The sequence below is a fragment of the Syngnathus leptorhynchus genome, chromosome 1 (assembly GCF_054491065.1).
Source record: "Syngnathus leptorhynchus isolate UIUO chromosome 1, UIUO_Slep, whole genome shotgun sequence".
Taxonomy (NCBI): Eukaryota; Metazoa; Chordata; class Actinopteri; order Syngnathiformes; family Syngnathidae; genus Syngnathus; species Syngnathus leptorhynchus.
This window is the reverse complement of record NC_141195.1, coordinates 4,950,146-4,968,769: the sequence shown is the minus strand read 5'-3', so window position 1 is coordinate 4,968,769 and position 18,624 is coordinate 4,950,146. Positions and strand designations below refer to the sequence as shown.

The 18,624-nt window shown below is 44.1% G+C and overlaps 2 protein-coding genes across 5 annotated transcripts; one reads left to right on the top strand and one right to left on the bottom strand.

The window, feature by feature from the left end:
• Positions 1 to 336: 336 nt before the first annotated feature.
• On the top strand, positions 337 to 5,452 carry LOC147061509 (ETS translocation variant 5-like). Of its 4 annotated transcripts, none has more exons than XM_085926595.1 (13): positions 337 to 432; positions 1,257 to 1,322; positions 1,451 to 1,556; positions 1,635 to 1,694; positions 1,806 to 1,856; positions 2,200 to 2,305; positions 2,404 to 2,625; positions 3,089 to 3,321; positions 3,454 to 3,513; positions 3,588 to 3,656; positions 3,723 to 3,874; positions 3,947 to 4,048; positions 4,133 to 5,452. In XM_085926595.1, the coding sequence occupies exons 1-13, from the start codon at positions 337 to 339 to the stop codon at positions 4,361 to 4,363; spliced, it is 1,554 nt and encodes a 517-aa protein (XP_085782721.1). In that variant the 3' UTR covers positions 4,364 to 5,452. The 4 variants fall into 4 exon arrangements, with proteins under 4 accessions (XP_085782721.1, XP_085782703.1, XP_085782730.1 ...); XM_085926577.1 differs by having other exon boundaries at positions 367 to 490; positions 2,200 to 2,304; positions 2,400 to 2,625; XM_085926604.1 differs by having other exon boundaries at positions 367 to 490; positions 1,451 to 1,520; positions 2,200 to 2,304; positions 2,400 to 2,625; positions 4,133 to 5,451.
• A 3,733-nt stretch (positions 5,453 to 9,185) lies between these two features.
• On the bottom strand, positions 9,186 to 15,782 carry LOC147061508 (voltage-dependent L-type calcium channel subunit beta-4-like). Its single transcript, XM_085926702.1, has 13 exons — positions 15,712 to 15,782; positions 14,098 to 14,268; positions 13,908 to 14,030; positions 13,673 to 13,800; positions 12,982 to 13,058; positions 12,524 to 12,543; positions 11,597 to 11,677; positions 11,169 to 11,227; positions 10,977 to 11,086; positions 10,716 to 10,867; positions 9,834 to 9,929; positions 9,556 to 9,741; positions 9,186 to 9,476 (listed from the first exon to the last, which is right to left on the bottom strand). Exons 1-13 carry the CDS (start codon positions 15,754 to 15,756, stop codon positions 9,216 to 9,218), a joined length of 1,509 nt encoding a protein of 502 aa, XP_085782828.1. The 5' UTR covers positions 15,757 to 15,782; the 3' UTR covers positions 9,186 to 9,215.
• Between the last annotated feature and the right edge of the window lie 2,842 nt (positions 15,783 to 18,624).

Below are 18,624 nucleotides of genomic sequence, written 5' to 3'. Positions count from 1 at the left end.
TTGATGAAAATTTGGTGCCACACTGGTACAACCGGATTTGTGAGCTTGCTATAGCAGCAGATAGTATTAACAATGAGAAATTCATTCCGTTCACATCAAAGTATGCCTTTGCTTTAACAGGTGCGTTGTTGATCTGTAACCTTTTAACGTGTTTAACGTGTTTTTTTAATGTGGTTGTTATTATTCGTATGTCTGTTAGGTAATGACACGCCGGGCCCTTTAAGTGAACCTCGGTCACATGAATAAAATGCGGCCATTCATAAAAACAGTGAAGGAGGGACCCAAGAATACTCGCATATGTGATTGGTTGAATTTGATTGAGACGTTTGGTTGCCAATGGGAAGGGAGCACTGGAATCTACTCGCACTGAGCTCCAAGGCGTCATTGAGAAAAATCTGCGGTCGCGTTTTAATTCGAGGATCTGCGGGGAATGTAGATGTGGAAAACAGGTCGAGTTTAATTGTGACACAAATTAAAACTTCTTATCCGGGTGAGACGTACGGTACTCATTTTGTTTTTTTGTTTTCTTATTCTCTGCTTCGTTGAGGCAGACGCTTGCAACGTCATTCGCCATTTTCTGACGAAGAGGCAAAGCTGCGTCCATTTTTTTAACTGTCGCCACAGCACGACTGCGGTTGAGCCTGTGTTCTTCGGAATGTTTTGCGCGTACCCCAGCCTTATACTTTTGTGTTAAATTACTAAAATGGAGATCGGCACCAGCCTCATCCTTTACTGTGTAGCACATCCGCCTCACAGTTAGGAGGGTGCGGGTTCGATTCCACCTCCGGCCCTCCCTGTGTGGAGTTTGCATGTTCTCCCCGTGTCTGCGTGGGTTTTCTCCGGGCACTCCGGTTTCCTCCCACATCCCAAAAACATGCTTGGTAGGCCGATTGAAGACTCTAAATCGTCCCTAGGTGTGAGTGCGAGTGCGAGTGCGGTTGGTTGTCTCTGTGTGCCCTGCAATTGGCTGGCAACCGGTTCAGGGTGTCCCCCGCCTGCTGCCCGATGACGGCTGGGATAGGCTCCAGAACGCCCGCGACCTATACATATATAATAAACAACAGGAAAAATCTGCGTGTATGTGTGTCTATATTTATATATGTATGTATATATATATATATATATATATATGTTTGTAATGTTCACTTTCTTTTAATTCATTATTATTATAATTATAATTAATTATGATTAAATTATTGCATACATAGTCTGGAAGCTGTGTCAACCCCTCACTGTCCCATCTTTATTTATTTCAGGGTGAAGACTTTTGCAACATGGACTGCATTTATGACCAACAGGTCCCTTTTGTGGGACCAGAGAATGTGAGTTTGGACCAGAATTTGATGTTTTGTTGTCAAGAATGAATAAAAGATGACATAAAAATATATATATATATATATATATCATAATAAAAGATTGATGCCTAATCCTTTCCGTTTGTCACTCACAGGGAAACAAACGATGCCTTGGTGACAGGAAAAGGAAGTTCATGGATGCTGGTTTAGATCAAGACACAGAGGGTATGGCCACAATGTTTACATCCCAAAAATCTGAAGGTGTGAGCATTTTGTTGGAGAAAAATCTTTGTTAGGATGATGCCTGTCAACAGATACAATTGAATGTCTGGTTTGCAGAACTTTTCCAAGATCTCAGCCAGCTTCAGGAAATCTGGATAGCGGAAGGCTTAGGGACATGTAAGCATTGACCTCATGATCTCCATTTAGGAACATGTAAGCATTGACCTCCTGGGGCATCAATATCTAGTATCTGACCTTTTCTCCCTTATCTGCTACCTGGCTCTACAGCTCAGAATCCTGATGATGAACAGTTTGTTCCAGATTTCCAGTACAGTAACTGTGAGTAGACCATCGAGGCTGGAGCAAGCTTTGTGTAGAACAGTACCATACTTTGAAACAGTATGCAAATTATTAAAAGAGCATTTGTTATTTATTTGACAATTTCAAGCATTTCCTAGGTGTCTAAACATGTCAGTGTGATGCTCTTGTAAAAATACCAAGGATAAAGAATAATTGCACACGTAAAGAATAAAAATACCAAGGATAAAGAATAATTGCACACTTTAGACACCCAACACTTCTTGTTGAAATGGCCCCATTTTGATGGGTGAGAAGGACAGAGAGACTTTTAGACACCTACTGATTGATAGTGGTTATGTGAGGTTGTCTTTTGTGATTGCAGTGATGTTTCAAGCGCCACTGGTCGGCAAAGTGAAGCAAGAATCCAGCCCAACCAAAGATCTGTGCTCCACCAGGATGCGTCACACAGACATGTGCCTTTATAACAGGTAGGACGCCTACCAAGAAGAGGCCTTCCGTTATGAGAGGGAGAGTATCTTTCTCTCCATCATCACTTTCTCTCCATCTACGTCTTTTCTCTCTACAGTGCCTGGGACAGGAAAGCATCAGAGTTGACATGTACCTCTGCGCTTGGCACCGACCCCCTGACTGGAGCCGTGCCCCAGGAGCAGCAGCGCGCAAGGCAGGTGTTCAGCTGCTTCACCCACCACCACCACCACCACATATCACAGGGCAATCAAAGCCATCAGTTTGCATTGCCACACCCTCCCATCAGCTGCGCCACTGCAGCTTTCAGTTCAGAGCAGAGGTCAGTGCAAAAATACTGTCATTTTTTGGGGGGTCATTTGCCCAAGGCCATACTGCTGAGACTGTCTTTCATTACCAACTGTGAGGCTGAAGGCAGCAAGTCTTCTCTTTCCCCAGAAGTCTTCTTTCTGTAAATGATATTCTAACCGTCCAAATGATTTATTTGTGGACGATACCACTTTATTTTACACTGGCAAATATTTAACGGAATTAGTTTAAGAAAATTATGAAGTCGTTTTTTATTTATACCACTGGCAAATATTTAACCGAATGAGTTTAAGAAAATGATGAAGTAGTTCAATGCCAACAGATTATCCTTTGTTATTAGCAAAACCAAAGTTATGGATTTGAGATCTAGGTTTCTAGACATGGAGGCAACATTGAGTTTGGATGAATTTAACTGACAAATGAAATCAAATTTCAATTTATGACCTGTATATATAAAAGTGCAAATGCCCTCATAGGTCCTTTCTACCGAAAACGGCAAACATGCCCTACCCGCCTCACTCAAGCACTGCGGGCCGCCCGTTGTATCAGCGGCAACTGTCAGAGCCTCCGATTCCGGTCAGTGGTGAAGCCGTTTACAAACAGGAGATGGCGAAGCCCCACTACTCTGAGGCAGGGTCGTGTGATTCTAACGCAATGTCCAAACACATCACCATCAAACAAGAGCCAAAGGACTTTGGCTTTGACGCAGGTGTGTTTTGAACTGGCAAGCTACAGGTTCATTTTCACCTTGCTGTTTCTTCCAGTCGAGGATAGTAGTACCTGGAGCAGCCTACTCCTATTAAGATATTGATAAGTTACCTTTCACTTTTGTGTCCTGAAGACGTTCAAACCTGCCAGTCCTTCAGTAAAACACCAGTCTTGTTCCCACATGGCGGTGCAGGTGAGAACGCATCCGTTATGCTCCACGGTCTTGCTTCAGTGCAGCCTCGTTCATCTCATATTCTTTACTGGCAGGTTTTGGTCGTGATTCAGAAGCACGCTTCTACCACGATGATGCTTGTGTTGTGCCAGACAGACTGGAGGGTAAGAGAGTAAGACTTGACACCTGACATGATTGTGACTCAAGTCTCTTTTTTTACTTATGTGCAGGTAAAGTAAAGCATGATGGTTTGCCTTACCAGCGCCGTGGTTCTCTACAGCTGTGGCAGTTTCTCCTCACGCTGCTGGGCAACCCGGCCAATGCACATCTAATTGTGTGGACAGGGCATAATATGGAGTTCAAACTTATTGACTGCGAAGAGGTTATTCTTTTGCACATGGCGCTGAATCTCAACGTTCCTAATTTTACATCAAGTTTTCTTCTCGCTATCCAGGTGGCCCGGCTCTGGGGCATCCAGAAGAACCGACCTGCCATGAACTACGACAAGCTGAGCCGCTCGCTGAGGTACTACTATGAGAAGGGCCTCATGCAGAAGGTAAAGGGCAAATGGATTTGCACTCTGACCCAAACGTGTACCCTGAGTGTTCTGCTCGTCTCTTCTGATTGACTCCACTGGCAGGTTGCTGGGGAGAGATACGTCTATAAGTTTGTGTGCAACCCCGAGACCCTCTTCTCCTTGGCTTTCCCAGACAAACAGAGGCCCAGTCTGAAGTCTGACCCTGACGCCCTTCCCGCCAGTGAGGAGGAGGTCTTAACTTTGACCCCCCACGAGGAGGAAGGTCCCTACTTGACCGATAGAGGTGAGCAGTACATTCAGGGACTGGTCTTCCCCGAAAGATGCCTGTACTAGTCTACAAGATGGCTATGTAATATTTCAAATTGAAAAATGAACATCATGTGGTATATTTTAGCTCAATGATGTTTCACTCATATTTCTCAGTCAGGAACCCAAGAAGACATACACTGTGCAGGGTAGAATCATGATTTTACCTCAGACCAGGACATTATTAAAGAAAATATAGTCCAAGAGAAGTGGTACGATTATACCAAAAACATATTTTTCCAAGCCATACAGCACCTTAACTTGCCTGAAAGGGACATGCTCGTATTTTTCAGGTCTCCTCATCCTCTTATAAATTGAAATGTTGTTTTTCTGTTTGAAAGCTAATACTTTTGTCATTACATGAACTTGTAGGTTTTTCGGTAGAACTGTTTTAATCAAAAGTGGAGCCTGTTTTTTTTTTACTCCGACTTTAATGCTACTAAACGAGAATTTCTTTAGTCTTCTGAAATTTGTATTGTAGAGTAGCCTCAGTCTGTAAAACACAGTACAGTTGACCCCTATACACTTGTGATTTGGCACTTGCGGCTTTGCAGGTTTGAAGAATTTTCCCCAATATTACTTGAAATATTTTTTTTTCTTGCCCCAGTGCATTTCCCTTGTATATGAATACGTATATTTTTGCAAAAGACTGATTTGCACAGTTTCACTTAATCTGTCAGTCACAGACTAACGTCTTTCTTTTCAGATTACTCATGTTTTTTTTTGTGTGGGCTCACTGCAGGAGAGTAATGGCCTTCACATGCTGTACATGTGCCTTTTGTTAATCTTCAATGATACAATCAAACATTTTTACTCTTATGTCTTTTCTATTTTAGACCAACTATTTGTATTGCATTCAACAACAAAAAATAAATGTATTTTGGGTCCAAATATTATCTGTTCATGTTCTGGGGTGCTGTGGATCAGTGGTCATCTCCCAACCCAGAGGTTGTAGGTTCAATCCTATTGGTTTGAGATATTGTGAACATGTCAAAATATACTTGAGCAAGACACTGAACCCTGATTTGGTCCTGATGCTGCATGATCAGTCGGCGAATGAGGAAGTCAGTGTGAATGCACTTGTGAGGTCCTTAACAGCTAGGTGGAAAACCACAATACAAAGACCATTTACCATGAATAAAACTACATCCATCCATTTTCTGAACATATCTTCACAAAGATCATGGACGTCCTGGGGCCTATGCCAGCTGACTTTGGGCAGTAAGCTGGGGACACACTGAATTAGAAACCAGCCAGTGGCAGGGTACATATAAACAACAACCTTTCACGCTCACACTGTTATTTCTGCAAAAAGAGGATCTACTAAATATTGATGTCATTTTTCTGTTGGGTTGCCCAAATTTATGCACCTGCCTACTTTTGCTTAGGTAATGATTGCACACTTTCTGTAAATCCTACAAACTTCATTTAACTTCTCAAATATCACTGTTTTCTGTTTGCTATATGATATATTTAACTGAAATTGCTGATCCGAGCAACCAATGATTTATAAAAGAAAATCTTGAAAATGATCAGGGTGCACAAACTCTTACATACGACTGTATGTAAATAGGATATAAAAAGTCAGGTGTTCTTGTCCCTGAAGGAATTTTGAATGTATTGGAGTGTTTATGTGAAAGGCTATGTGTGCATGATCTATGTTTGTGGAATTGTCACACTCTTTCCCAATCTGGGAGGCACGGCTTCACCAATACGTGAGTATTGAGTTGCAAAAAAAAAACCTCAGGTTTTGTAATTTTGGTTATGTAGGCCTAGAGTAAATGGACGTGCATATGTAATGTATCCAAATTCTTATGTTTTGTCATTTGGTCATGTAGGCCTACAGTAAATGGACTTGCATGTGTAATGTATCCATATTCTAGTTTACCACTACCAGAGTGTGACTGAATAGTGACGTATTCACGACGTCTTCATGATGGATTCTCGAATGTTAAGCGTTTGCGAGTGTCCAGAAAAGTGCTATATAAATCTGCGTTATTATTATTAATCATTAGTCAATTCATCATTAGTTCTCAAGTGTATTTAAAACCAATTGTTCTGACTGTTAAAAAGGAACTGTTAAAACTGTTAAAAGAAATACAACAGGCGGTATTATAACGGCTCTTTTATTTAGCAAAAAATGTTTTAGTCACTTGGAGCTCTGCTTTAAACACAGCTGCCTCCAAATTCACATAGTTTTGTTTAATTCTTCCTTATAAATTATAATGTTATATTATGCATGCAATACTGCATTAGCCGCTGAGGATTTTCACCTTCCACAGACAAATCCACAATAAACACAAGATTCCCTCAATGGTCCAGATGAAGTTATGCGGAAAAGGGGAGGTGCAGAGAGGCCACAGTATGAAGTTGGCGATTGCATAGTACATGAATATCCTCATTTCATGCAGAGCATGCTGAATTGCACATGACTGAAACCCTCCGTGAGTTGTCACCTTATCGTGCCCCTATGATTGTAGGAGCCATGTTGTCTGGGGCTTCACCTGTAGGAGGGGTCGAGTGAAAAGTGAGCTGGGCGGCGGCCAAAGGCGGGGAGAACCTTGGCGGTCCGATCCCTGGCTGCAGAGGCTGGCTCTAGGGACATGGAATGTCACCTCTCTGGCTGGAAAGGGTTAGGGTTAGGCCCACATAGTTTGGGCTCTGGTACAAGCAGGTGTGGGCATACTTATTCCCCCCCCCCCCTCCGGGCGCCTGTACATTTGGGTTCACCCCCGTGATCGAGAGGGTAGCCTCCCTGCGACTGCGGGTTGGGGGACGGGTCCTGACTGTTGTTTGTGTCTATGCACCGAAGGGCAGCTCAGAGTACCCACCCTTCTTGGAGTCCCTGGAGGAAGTGCTGGAGAGCGCTCCTTCTGGGGACTCCATCGTTCTACTGGGTGACTTCAATGCTCACGTGGGCAATGACAGTGAGACCTGGAAGGGCGTAATTGGGAGGAACGGCCCCCCTGATCTGAACCTGAGCAGTGTTCTATTGTTGGACTTCTGTGCTCAACACGGATTTTCTATAATGAACACCATGTTCAAACATAAGGGTGTCCATGTGTGCACTTGGCACCAGGACACCCTAGGCCGCGGTTCGATGATCAACTTTGTAGTCGTGTCATCAGATTTGCGGCCGTATGTTTTGGACACTCGGGGAAAGAGAGGGGCGGAGCTGTCAACTGATCACCACCTGGTGGTGGGTTGGCTCCGATGGTGGGGGAGGATGCCCAAACGCTCTGTGAGAGTAACGTTCCTTCTAGCTGACGGTTGCATTGGTGCACATTTTTCTGCACACGTCAAGAGAAGCAAACTGTCTAACTTGATCAACAGGTGTGGTCCTCCATCCATACCGATTTTGAAAGGTCTGTTCGATATACATAAATGAGGAAACATGTTTGTTTCATCATCTCTAATGAAAGGTCTCGTGAGCTAAACTGTAGAAGTCGCTTATTTTCATCGATTCAATAGATTTTGGGGTTTGTTTTATTGCCCATTGCATGCCTCAACTTCTTGCGTTTATCTGAAACTATCTTCATGAAATCCCATTTCCCCTGCAAAAAAACCAAAACCAAAAACCCCAAATCACATTTACAGTAAAACTACAACATAAAGTGCCTTATAATCATTATAAGCTACATCTGTACTTCTTTATTTCAGTCAAAGTTCAATTACATTGCCACTTAACAGCTATGCAAACACAAAAAGGTTGCTGCTGTCCCAGGTTGGAATCTCAAGTTAAGGGAGCTATTGCAGCTGGCTGCACTGATACAATTTCACGTTGTTTCATTTGCCTTAAATGTCTTACTGAATATCTTTTGCTTGATTTGTAGAATTCAAGGGTGAAGGTGAAACTAAATATAACTTGTGAACTTGTACAAATGGGGTAAAAAATAAAAAAAAAATCGAGGTGAAAATACGACAGATATGCAGCCAGGAAATCAGGAGCTAAATGCATGAGGATTGACAATGCAACTAGACACAAATGGCCAGCAGGAAGCTGATTGGTTGATGGATGTGGGTGGGTCTGGGAAGGACCTGTGTAACCCCAGGCAAAACCAATCACAGGATCAATTCACTAGAAGGACATTGAAAGCCCAAACAAAATGCCAGAAACACCTCTGATTTAAATGCTAGCAAATTGAAACATAGAGGCAGAATCTCTTTTCCAATGTCTTTTAGTTTCTAGCTAGATTCTAGCTTCCAAACTGCTTACAACAGAAGCAGAGCACTGTTTTCTCTCTCGTCTGATCTGTATGCAGCAGCAAGGGTCTTTCCTCCCTAATGAACCACTAAAGCTATACAATTTGAGAAATAACGTTCAATGATCAAAATAGTTCAAGAATGTGAAGCACCAATTTTTCAACTAGGAGCACGCTAGACAATTTCCAATGTGCACGCGCTTTCCAAGACCACCCCAGACCACGCATCTACAAGCTAGTGATTAAAAAAACTAAAACAAAAAAAGCCCAAACAAACTCAGAACTACAGGATAGATACCAAAGATCTAGGAAGGAAGGAAGCAGACCTTCATCATCTATTAGCATGCAATAAGCTAAAAGAGGGTTTTTACATGGTTAGGGAAAGGGTCTGTGTCCAGTGGACCTCCTTCCCACCTGGTGTGACATCACATCAGTACCGTGTCACCACTGCTGATAGCAGCGTGCATAATCAATGCAATATGTCTTCTGAGTGTGATCCAGAAGGTCCAGTAGTTGGCCGGGCATCATGAAACTTAAACTTGAATTTCTGCGAATGTTTTGGAGGTTTCATACACAAACAACCCCCCTGAAAATAGGGAAAACTTGGGACAATCTTGGCTCTGTGGTAGCAGTTGTTTGTGGATGGATTCTGTTCACCCATGATGACTCGACAGGGTTCAGAGCCGGTGTCGGGAGTCATGGCTGTAGCTGCCCGGGGAGCTGCGGTTGCGGTGTGGCTTGTATGCGTCCTGATAGTGGTCCTGGTAGTCCTGGTAGGGGTCCTGCGCTTCTCGGCTATGCTGCGAGCCTGACGACATTCGATTGCGTCCCTTGTGCGCCCGTTCATTATGGTAGTTTTCATCAGATGTCATCAGGTTGCGACGCTCGTTTGCAGTAGAATGGTCGCCCGTGTGGTTGCTTTGTTGCATTCTTTGGCTCTGGCATTATAAGGAACAAGTTAGGCATAATACACATGGTGTGTCAAACCAACAAGATCTTGAAGTCGCCTTGGCATACCTGCAGTCCAGAGATGCTGGTAGGGTACGCTGTGAGAGTGCTGGGGCCTAGGTTGCGTCCCAGCAATGGGTTTAGAGGTGTCGCCATGGAGGTATGAGTTGCTTTCCAATAGGCCTCGAGGTACTCTGCAAGATGCTCGCAGGCATCTTCGAGCTGATTCTCGTCTAGGATGATGTCAAACATTTCCTGTTGGCGGCAAAACGCTCGATAGCTATCATTTGTTCTCATTTCAGTGAAAAAAAAAGAGACAATAGTATGCTATGAAACTGGCCCCTTACTGGAGGACATTGAGCGAGTTTGTCTGCAGCCACAAGCTGCACATTCAGGTGTTTGCTCTGGGACTTCCCTCTGGACTTGACTAGCCTCTGTAGAACCTGAAGGACAAAAGTCAAAGTCTGCTTTATTGTCAATTTCTTCACATGTTAAGACACACAAAGAGATCGAAATTACGTTTCCCACCGTCCCACGGTGACTAGACACATTACACAACACAAACAAGCAAATACCACAAAGAGTAAAAACAATAGATAAGAGCGATGAATAAGTAATAAGCAAATAACCTAAATAAATAAACAATAAATAAATAGACAAATAAGAGCAGCAAAATGGAGCAAGCGTGCTAACAGCAGACAGCCAGAATATAGCGCAAAAGTACAGGACGTTAGGAGTTCAGGATCCTGACTGCTTGGAGTATGAAGCTGTTGGTGAGTCTGGTGGTGCAGGAGCGCCAGGCTCCTGTACCTCTTCCCAGAGGACAGAAGATCAAAGAAATGTGATCAAATTAGTAAGGCTTTCTTTGGAGTCCTTGACACCGCCGTTCTGGGTGGTCCTCAGCATGCCAGTGTGATTACACCTTAGCTCATGGTCAGTGTGATTACACCTTAGCTCCACATGATCATTGCATTACTGCCCGTGAAAATGTGCCCTAATACCAGACTAAGATTTTGTTATGGATGTTTATAGTAAGTCAAGATGCTGTGGTGCACAATATTCATTCGAGATACAAAAAAGGAAGAAAAATATGTACCTACCATTGGCACTGCACAAATATCAAAACGTGAGTATTGTCACTGCTGAATAGGTATTGCGTGCTCTATTTTACAATTGAATTTTATGCTGATAGGCATGATTAGCGTTCAACTGGACTTTCTTGAGCTTACCTTTGGCGAGGACACTTTGACGTGGACAATGATAGGAGCCAAGGAGGTCTTGAGTAGTTGTGCTGGGTGGTTGATAGTGTCAGCATCCAACACTACCAGCTGCAATGAGCGGGCCAACTCAAAGATGCGCTCAATCTCACTTTGCACTTCAGCTGATGACACAAAAAAAGGAGTAAGGATCAGCTGAAGGTGCCATGAGAGAATTTTATCTGTTCTCTAACTAACGTTCCATTAGACCGCAATTAAAGCGTAATTTCCTACCCAAGCTCGAACGGGTGTTGGACCGCTCTATAATGGCCCTCTTGCTGGGGTTGTTAAGGACGGACCTCTTGGCTAAAGAGATATCTGCTGTGACTCGAGTGATTGATATTCTGCAAGAGTGTGACAAAGATTCTGTAGATTCATTCGATGGAAAAAACGAAAAACAAAAAGGAAACATTGCATTCGTTCTACCTGCCGTCAAATCTGTGCTTGAGAAAGTCAAAGAGTGCTTTCTGCATCATATCAGTCACCTGCACAGAACAATGTAAAACAATTTGCCAACTGCTGAAAGGTTTTTAGTTTTTTAAGCCATCCATCCACCCATCCATCCATCCATCCATCCATCCATCCATCCATCCATCCATCCATCCATCCATCCATCCATCCATCCATCCATCCATCCATCCATCCATCCATCCATCCATCCATCCATCCCTCGAGTCAGGGTCGCACCAACAGGTCGCACGGAAGGAACCACATCATACGTGGGGATTACACACACACACACACACACACACACACACACACACACACACACACACACACACACACACACACACACACACACACACACACACACACACACACACACACACACTCACAGGTCTTCTCAAGCTCACCTCATAACCCTTGAGCGAGGGTCCCACCAGCACCACAGGTCGCATGGAAGGAACCACATCATACGGGGGGACGTGGTCCGTCTGTCAATCCAAAAATATAGTGAGCGGCGGGCGGAGTGAGACAATGGGGCCAAAATAACACAATCAGACAGCTCCAATGGGTAGCGGATGAATGTGCATTACAATCAATTGTGTTAAAATGACAGGCTGCTCTTGCATGATGCAAACTCACTGAAACCATGTTTCCAACAAACAGTACAGTTCAGTTTAAGCCAGCACGATATAGCAAATCCTAAAGTGCTTGTATTTCCATTGCAAAGTGTCCCACCAACACACTTTCTTCTTCGTTGTTCTTAGTTGATAGCTGTCAGCTACAGTGTGCTATCCTTACCAGTTCTATTCAATGGACGCAACAGTTATGAGGTATGTATGTGGGTTAGCAATGAAGATGGAAAACATCCGACTTATTGTTTTGTATTTCTTACAAGAACAACACAAATGTGTTTGTGAAAGGCTATTATGCGGTCTTTCAATTCCTTTGGTTTTTGGTAGTTATGGCACTTGGTCATAATGAATGTGTGGACTGCTGTGCCCACCTTTGTGTTATTTTGGTCACTTTCACAACAATGTCGACTAACTAAATCAAACTGTAATGAATGATGAAAACAAGGCTTAAATGTAACAAGAGAATGAAAGCATGAGGAGCAACATGCCAATGTTGTCTGCAAACAGACAGTTAGCTGATTCATTACAGTTTGTATATTTAAAGATGTGAAAAAAGACAACTTTGATACTTCAGTCAGCCTGAAGTATTGCGCTCCGTGTGAAATGTGGCCACTTGCTGCAGCGCCACAAGCTCTTGTCATTCGGCAATGGAGGCCACAAGAACTCAGTGGGATGCTTCGTGAGCGGGTCTCACCAACTTACCACTTTCTGTTTCTGCTTTCCTGTGGGAGGGGAGAGAAGACAGCGACAGTGTCGTCAGTGGCTGCTTGGGGAAGGAGTCACAGTTAGAAACCTTGCAGGCCACGAGCAAAGAAAACCTAGCAGCTATCAACTAGGATCAAGAAAAATCATCAGAGAAAAGGTGTTTCTATGTTCCTATGATAGTCACAAAATCACATGAGTGCTGTTCAGGGGGGGGGGTTCATAGTCTTGTCGTTGGATTCACACTGTGGTAAGCCCCACTCTCAGAACGCCTGCAGTCCTCAACTGGAGGAAGAGGAGCATCATGGGAAAAATGTACCAACAACTGTAGGCAGTGAACTTAGGCTTTAAGCAGAGACAACGGGAAAGCTTTATGCTCTTATTCTATGCTCTTGTGCTTCGTCTCTAAGCAGGTGGCTGGCTACTTAGGGCCCACTCCCCCTGTCTGATACGCTCACCTGCCGAGGATATGAGGGGTCGGATAGAGGCAGACACCTCATCCTCTACACTGGAAGAGGAGTTCCCTCCAGACTTACTGGAAAACACAAGAGGGGGATAAAGAGACAAAAACACAGAGTGGCATTAATGCAGAAAATGGGAGAAAATGTTAAGGGATCAGTCCAGGAATTCCAGCTACAGTGAATATAAGCATGCCCGCTTGTCTGAGATGCTGGTGTCAGTCACCAAGCTCGCGCAAGTAGAGCTCTGGAGCAGTCGGGTCCACAGAGATTAGCGTTAAAGTCGACTTTGAAGCTTGAAGAAGTGCATGAGTTATTGTACAAATGCCGGGTGACATAACCTTCAAGACACATTACGCTCGTGAGAAAGCGCACACAAAGTTAATGGGAACTTTTAATAGGGCTGCTGAAAGTGACTGTGTGTGTGTGTGTGTGTGTGTGTGTGTGTGTGTGTGTGTGTGTGTGTGTGTGTGTGTGTGTGTGTGTGTATGTGTGTGTGTGTGTGAATAGAGGAGATGGTCTAAACAGGCATGAGTCATAACCAGATTCACACCCGGTAAAGACTCCAGGAGAATGTCAGCTGTTTGACATGACGTTTATTTGACTTTCATAGAGACCCCAGATCATTAGCAATTTTGGGAATGGATGTTCTCAAATGGAAATTAAAAAAAAAAGGTCTTCTGCTACTTACCCTTGCACTCGTCCTCTTTTTTGCTCCTGCTGAAGCCTGATGTTCTCCAGCTTCAGGGGGCTGGGGATGAAGCCGATCTCACATCCCTCTTTCACCAAGCGTCCAATCCACCAGTCGTTACTGAACTTCTAGAAACACAACACGGGGGACAACGGCACAAACTTGACACCACTTTTCTTTGGTATTGATGAATAGATGTTGTAATAGCTTATTTTAAAAAAAAGGCCAAAAGAACCTCTTTTATGTGGAGAAAGTCCTTGGCATCAAAGGAGATGGCTGTGGCGGGAACTGGAACATCTTCATCCAGAGCCCCACAGTAGCTGACATTGGTCCTCACAGCAAATGCTACAGGCTTGGTCTGGAGACAGAGTCACATGATATTTTGGGATGAGAGATGCACCAGAATCTTACAGTATGTGGGCTACCTTGGCTCGCTCCAGCTGGATGGTGGCCTGCTGCTCCCGTTCCTGTCGGCTCTGTCCCGGTCCTTGGCTCTGGCTTGGGCTCTGGCTCTGGACCTGGGCCTGTACGTCACGCTCCTCCTCCAAAGAGACATCTGAGTCTGATGGTCGGCTAGTGTATGAATCAGCTGAGCCCTGGAAACATGTCATGGTAAATGGTAAACGGAGCGTACTTATATAGCGCTTTTATTTGCACCACATGGTGCCCAAAGCGCTTTACAATCCCTCACAATCACACACACATTCATACACCAACGGGAGGCTGCTGGCATGCAAGGCACCGCCAGGTCCACCCTGGGAGAAAATGGGCTTCAGTGTCTTGCTCAAGGACACTTCGTCACCGGGATTGAGCATTAATCCCACCAATTTAGAATTTAGAGGATTGTTCAACAATCTTTTCAGGATCGGGGAGAATTTAGATCGTTACGGTGTCTCAAGACTGATTGCTCAGCACCATTTATGTACTTGCTACTCATCTCTTTACACCAACTCTAAGCTTGCCTCTCACAGGGTCGAACGACAAGCAGGCTGCTGGATTGTGCCATCATTAGCAAATGGTGAAATATAGTCCATACCCAAAGAGAACAAAAGAAACACTCTAGTCTGTTTTGGTATTATTAAATAGAAATAAAAGACACATTCTGCTGACGCTTTTCATTGAGATCAGTTCAGCGCAGCGTGCTCAGCTGAGTAAGTCATCTGTGTAATGGCTTTTTTGAGGACACAAAACGGTTACTTCAGCTTCAGTGCAAATTTATAAAAGATAGGCTACAATGTAGAGTTTAAAGTGAATTAGGGTTGAGTTGCAGGAAATATGTCTTGATTTGATGTCTCTCTATCACAAATAAGCCAATAAATGTGTGTGTCCTCACACCGATTTTACCCGTCATGTAGAATCACTAAGCAAAGCACCTTTTTATCTATATGTGGATGCTTTGCAGCATCCCAACCCTCGTCCAATAGAGTAGCTTCAGCATGTGACTCATCAACATCACAATCCACTTAATGACATCACGATGCATGATTCTTACAGCCTGTGCAGAGCCTACACAAACGGGCCGCCTCAGGTGGAGTGGAAATGCTTGGTCGCATCTATTTTGAGCAGTGTCATGTCACAATGAACATCTTTCCATCTTCTTCCTGGTGCTGGGGATTAGCAGCATTTCTGGGAGCGTCAGAGCAATGAGCACTAAACGGACTGCAGCAGCCGCACGACACGAGCATACATGGTGGGAACGGAGATAAAAATTGACGGAAGACACACATCAGAAACCATCTGCCAAATTTGCACCCCCACCCTATCTCACGCACGCACGCACGCACACACACACACACACACACACACACACACACACACACACACACACACACACACACACACACACACACACACACACACACACACACACACACACACACACACAGATACACACACACACACACACACACACACACACACGCACTCCCCTTCCAGCCTAAGCAGAGCCCACCATCACACTATGTTGTTGGCTTAAAGGCCTTTCGACTATGCTACGCGTGAGCACAAAGAGTGAGAGCCGCACGCATCCGAACACTCACCGCCTCCGAGTCTTCAAATCCATGCAAGTACAAATTGTCATACATGGAGGTTTGTTATTCCAACGCACGCCTCTGACACAGAATGAAAGGGGGAAGAGCAAATGAAGAGTCAGAAGAGGAAGGAGGGGGCGCCAGAGAAGGGGGGGAAAGGATGGATGGGATGACGACAATCCCCTCTCCTCACAGCATGGAAAGCTCTTTAAAAAAAAAGAGAGCTCTCGCGCCTCCCTTTTGGTCTTCTGGAGCCTTGATGGATGCAACGTCTCCCTGGTCCCACAGAGCTGCTGGCTGGCTCACATTATAGGATGGAGAGGCTCTCCCTGGAGGTAGCCCAATCTTGGCATTTCATTTCATCACACAGGCAAACAGCGAGCAGCAGCAGCAGCAGCAGCAGCAGCAGATCCTGCCTCAATATCCAAGCCTGATGACTGAGCAAATGTGCACTAATGTGATTGGCTAGCTCACTGGCCAGTCAGCTCGGCGGCAGCATGAATCAGTGGGGGAGGAGGGTGGATCATCAGCATCCTCCATTTTCCTTTTGAGCCCATTCTCAGAGAGCTGAAGTTATTGCAAGGAATTATGATTATGATTAATAATAATAATAATAATAATAATAATAATAATAATAATAGGTGGTGAAGAAGTTGAATAAATACTCGGGAATGCTGCAGAATGATGTTGAAACTAGTTGAATCGATTGAAAAATGTAGAAATAGGAAGGGAAAAAGGAACATTTTGGAAAATTTGGTGTAAATTTCAAAATTGAAAATGTGGAATTTTTGGTAAGCGGGAAATTGCGGAATAGGTAGGGAAATGATGAACAGTTGAAAGTTGGAACGGGTTGAATCGGTTGAAAAATGTAGAAATGAGAGTTGAAAAATTTTGAAATTTAGGAGAATTTGCCGTGAATTTTAAAAATTAAATTTGGAAGATGCTACACCGATCAGCCTGTCAACGTCCTGCTCCATCATCCCTTTGATTGAGAACAACAAAAATGCCATATCCCACATCCTCCATCTCTCCCATACTCATAAAACACCTCCCAGAGAACTCCCCAAGAGACCCGGTCAAACGCCTTCACCAAGACCACAGAACTCATGTCGACTGGTTGGGCAAACTCCCACACACCCTCAAGAACCCTGCTATGAATGTAGTGTTGTTTCACTGTTTCACAACCAGAACTAAACCCACAGTGCTCCACCTGAATCTGAAATTCGACTTTCCTCTTCTGCAGCACCCCTGAACAGACCTTCCTTGGGAGGCTGAGCAGTGTGTTCCTCCTATACACCCTCGGACTGCCACTCCAGTCTGCCAATCCAGAGGCCCCCTTCCCATTGTCCATGCAATGTTGTAGAGGACAGCCCCACAACATCCAGAGTCTGTTGTAACTTCAGGTGGACCTCATCCACCTCTGGGGACTTCCCACTGATGAACCACATCGGTGACTTCAGTATCAGATAGGACAGCACACTTCAATCTCCAGTTATTGCTACCTCAAAGAAGGCCATGGAATTGAGGAGGTCATTCTCACCAAGACTCACAATGTCCTGAGTCGAGGTCAGCAGCAACCGGTCTCCATGATGTACAGTGTGAATGGTGCATTTCTTCCCCTTTCTGAGACACCAAAAGGCAGATGAGAATTTCTGTGAAGCCGCCTGGAAGTGATTTTCCATGGCCCAACCGAACCCCTCTTATGTTTGAATTGATGCCTCTGCAACCACCAAAGCTGCATTCCGCTAGGCCAGCCGATACCCATCAGCTGTCTCCAGAGTTCCACGGGCCAAAAAAGGCCAGATAGAACTTAACTGCTGGTGTCCAACAACAGGTTCTGGTTGAAAACAATTTGATTGTTTATTATTAAGTCCTTATAAATATTCCTTTTGATTGACATTTTACACAGTCCCAACTTTATTCGAATCGGATTTGTAGTATTTGACTGCTTGAGGAAATCAAGCAGTAGTAAGTGAAAAAAACATATTTTCCTTACACTTAGCTGCCAACAGATGTATGTGTTTCATGTTGCTCAACTGAAGACATACAGTATGAAGCTGCTGGGTATCATCTTGTGGTGGACTGCAATCACCCAACAGTGAAAGGAAGTGGTGCAGGTAACGTGCACAACGCAATAGTTTCTCATCGCTGTGCCCGGGACAAGCTTCTTCTCAGCAAAAGTGTAATTTTATGAGTGTGTGTGATTCTCACTGCTTAGCACCTGTCTGAGGATGAAGCTGGTTGAAGTGGTGCTGCCATCAGACCTCTTCAGACGGCTTCTTCGGGCGTAAGTGCCCCGGTTCACCTGGAGCAAGCATTGTCAACAAAAAAGAAAACCGCAAAGCTGCATTAAGGTTCAAAATTAATCATTAAGGTTTACTTATTTTTATGACTCAAGTTGTCCATGCGCTATCTATTTTTTTCATTATCATTACTGTGTCAATGGTGGAAAATTCTGCCTAGAGGTTTGCGCAAATGAATGGTCATACATTTGGGCATGGAAAATTAATGATCGATTATTAATTTGTGGACTCAGATAATATAGCATGATGTCACTGTTAGCAGTAGTCCTCTGACAGTTATAGATAAACTTGTGGGAGAAATGGTGGTTGATGCCAAAACCTGATTTCTATGAAGAAACTCTTTCGATTAATCAAACTCCACAGGAAGGGCGGAGCCAGAATCAAATCTGCAATCTCTGTGAGGCGGATGTACTATTATTATTATTATTGGTATTATTATTATTATTATTGTTAGATATTGAGAGGAATCTTAAAGACAGGTAGTTACAATTGAATGAACCACCCGGGCAAAGTTAAAATCAGAACACCCAGTGAAAGTAATGTGGCAGATTGCCTGTTTCTTGCATCATTCCTGAAGCAGACAGACTGGATAACCGTAGACAATTTTTGGGATTGATTC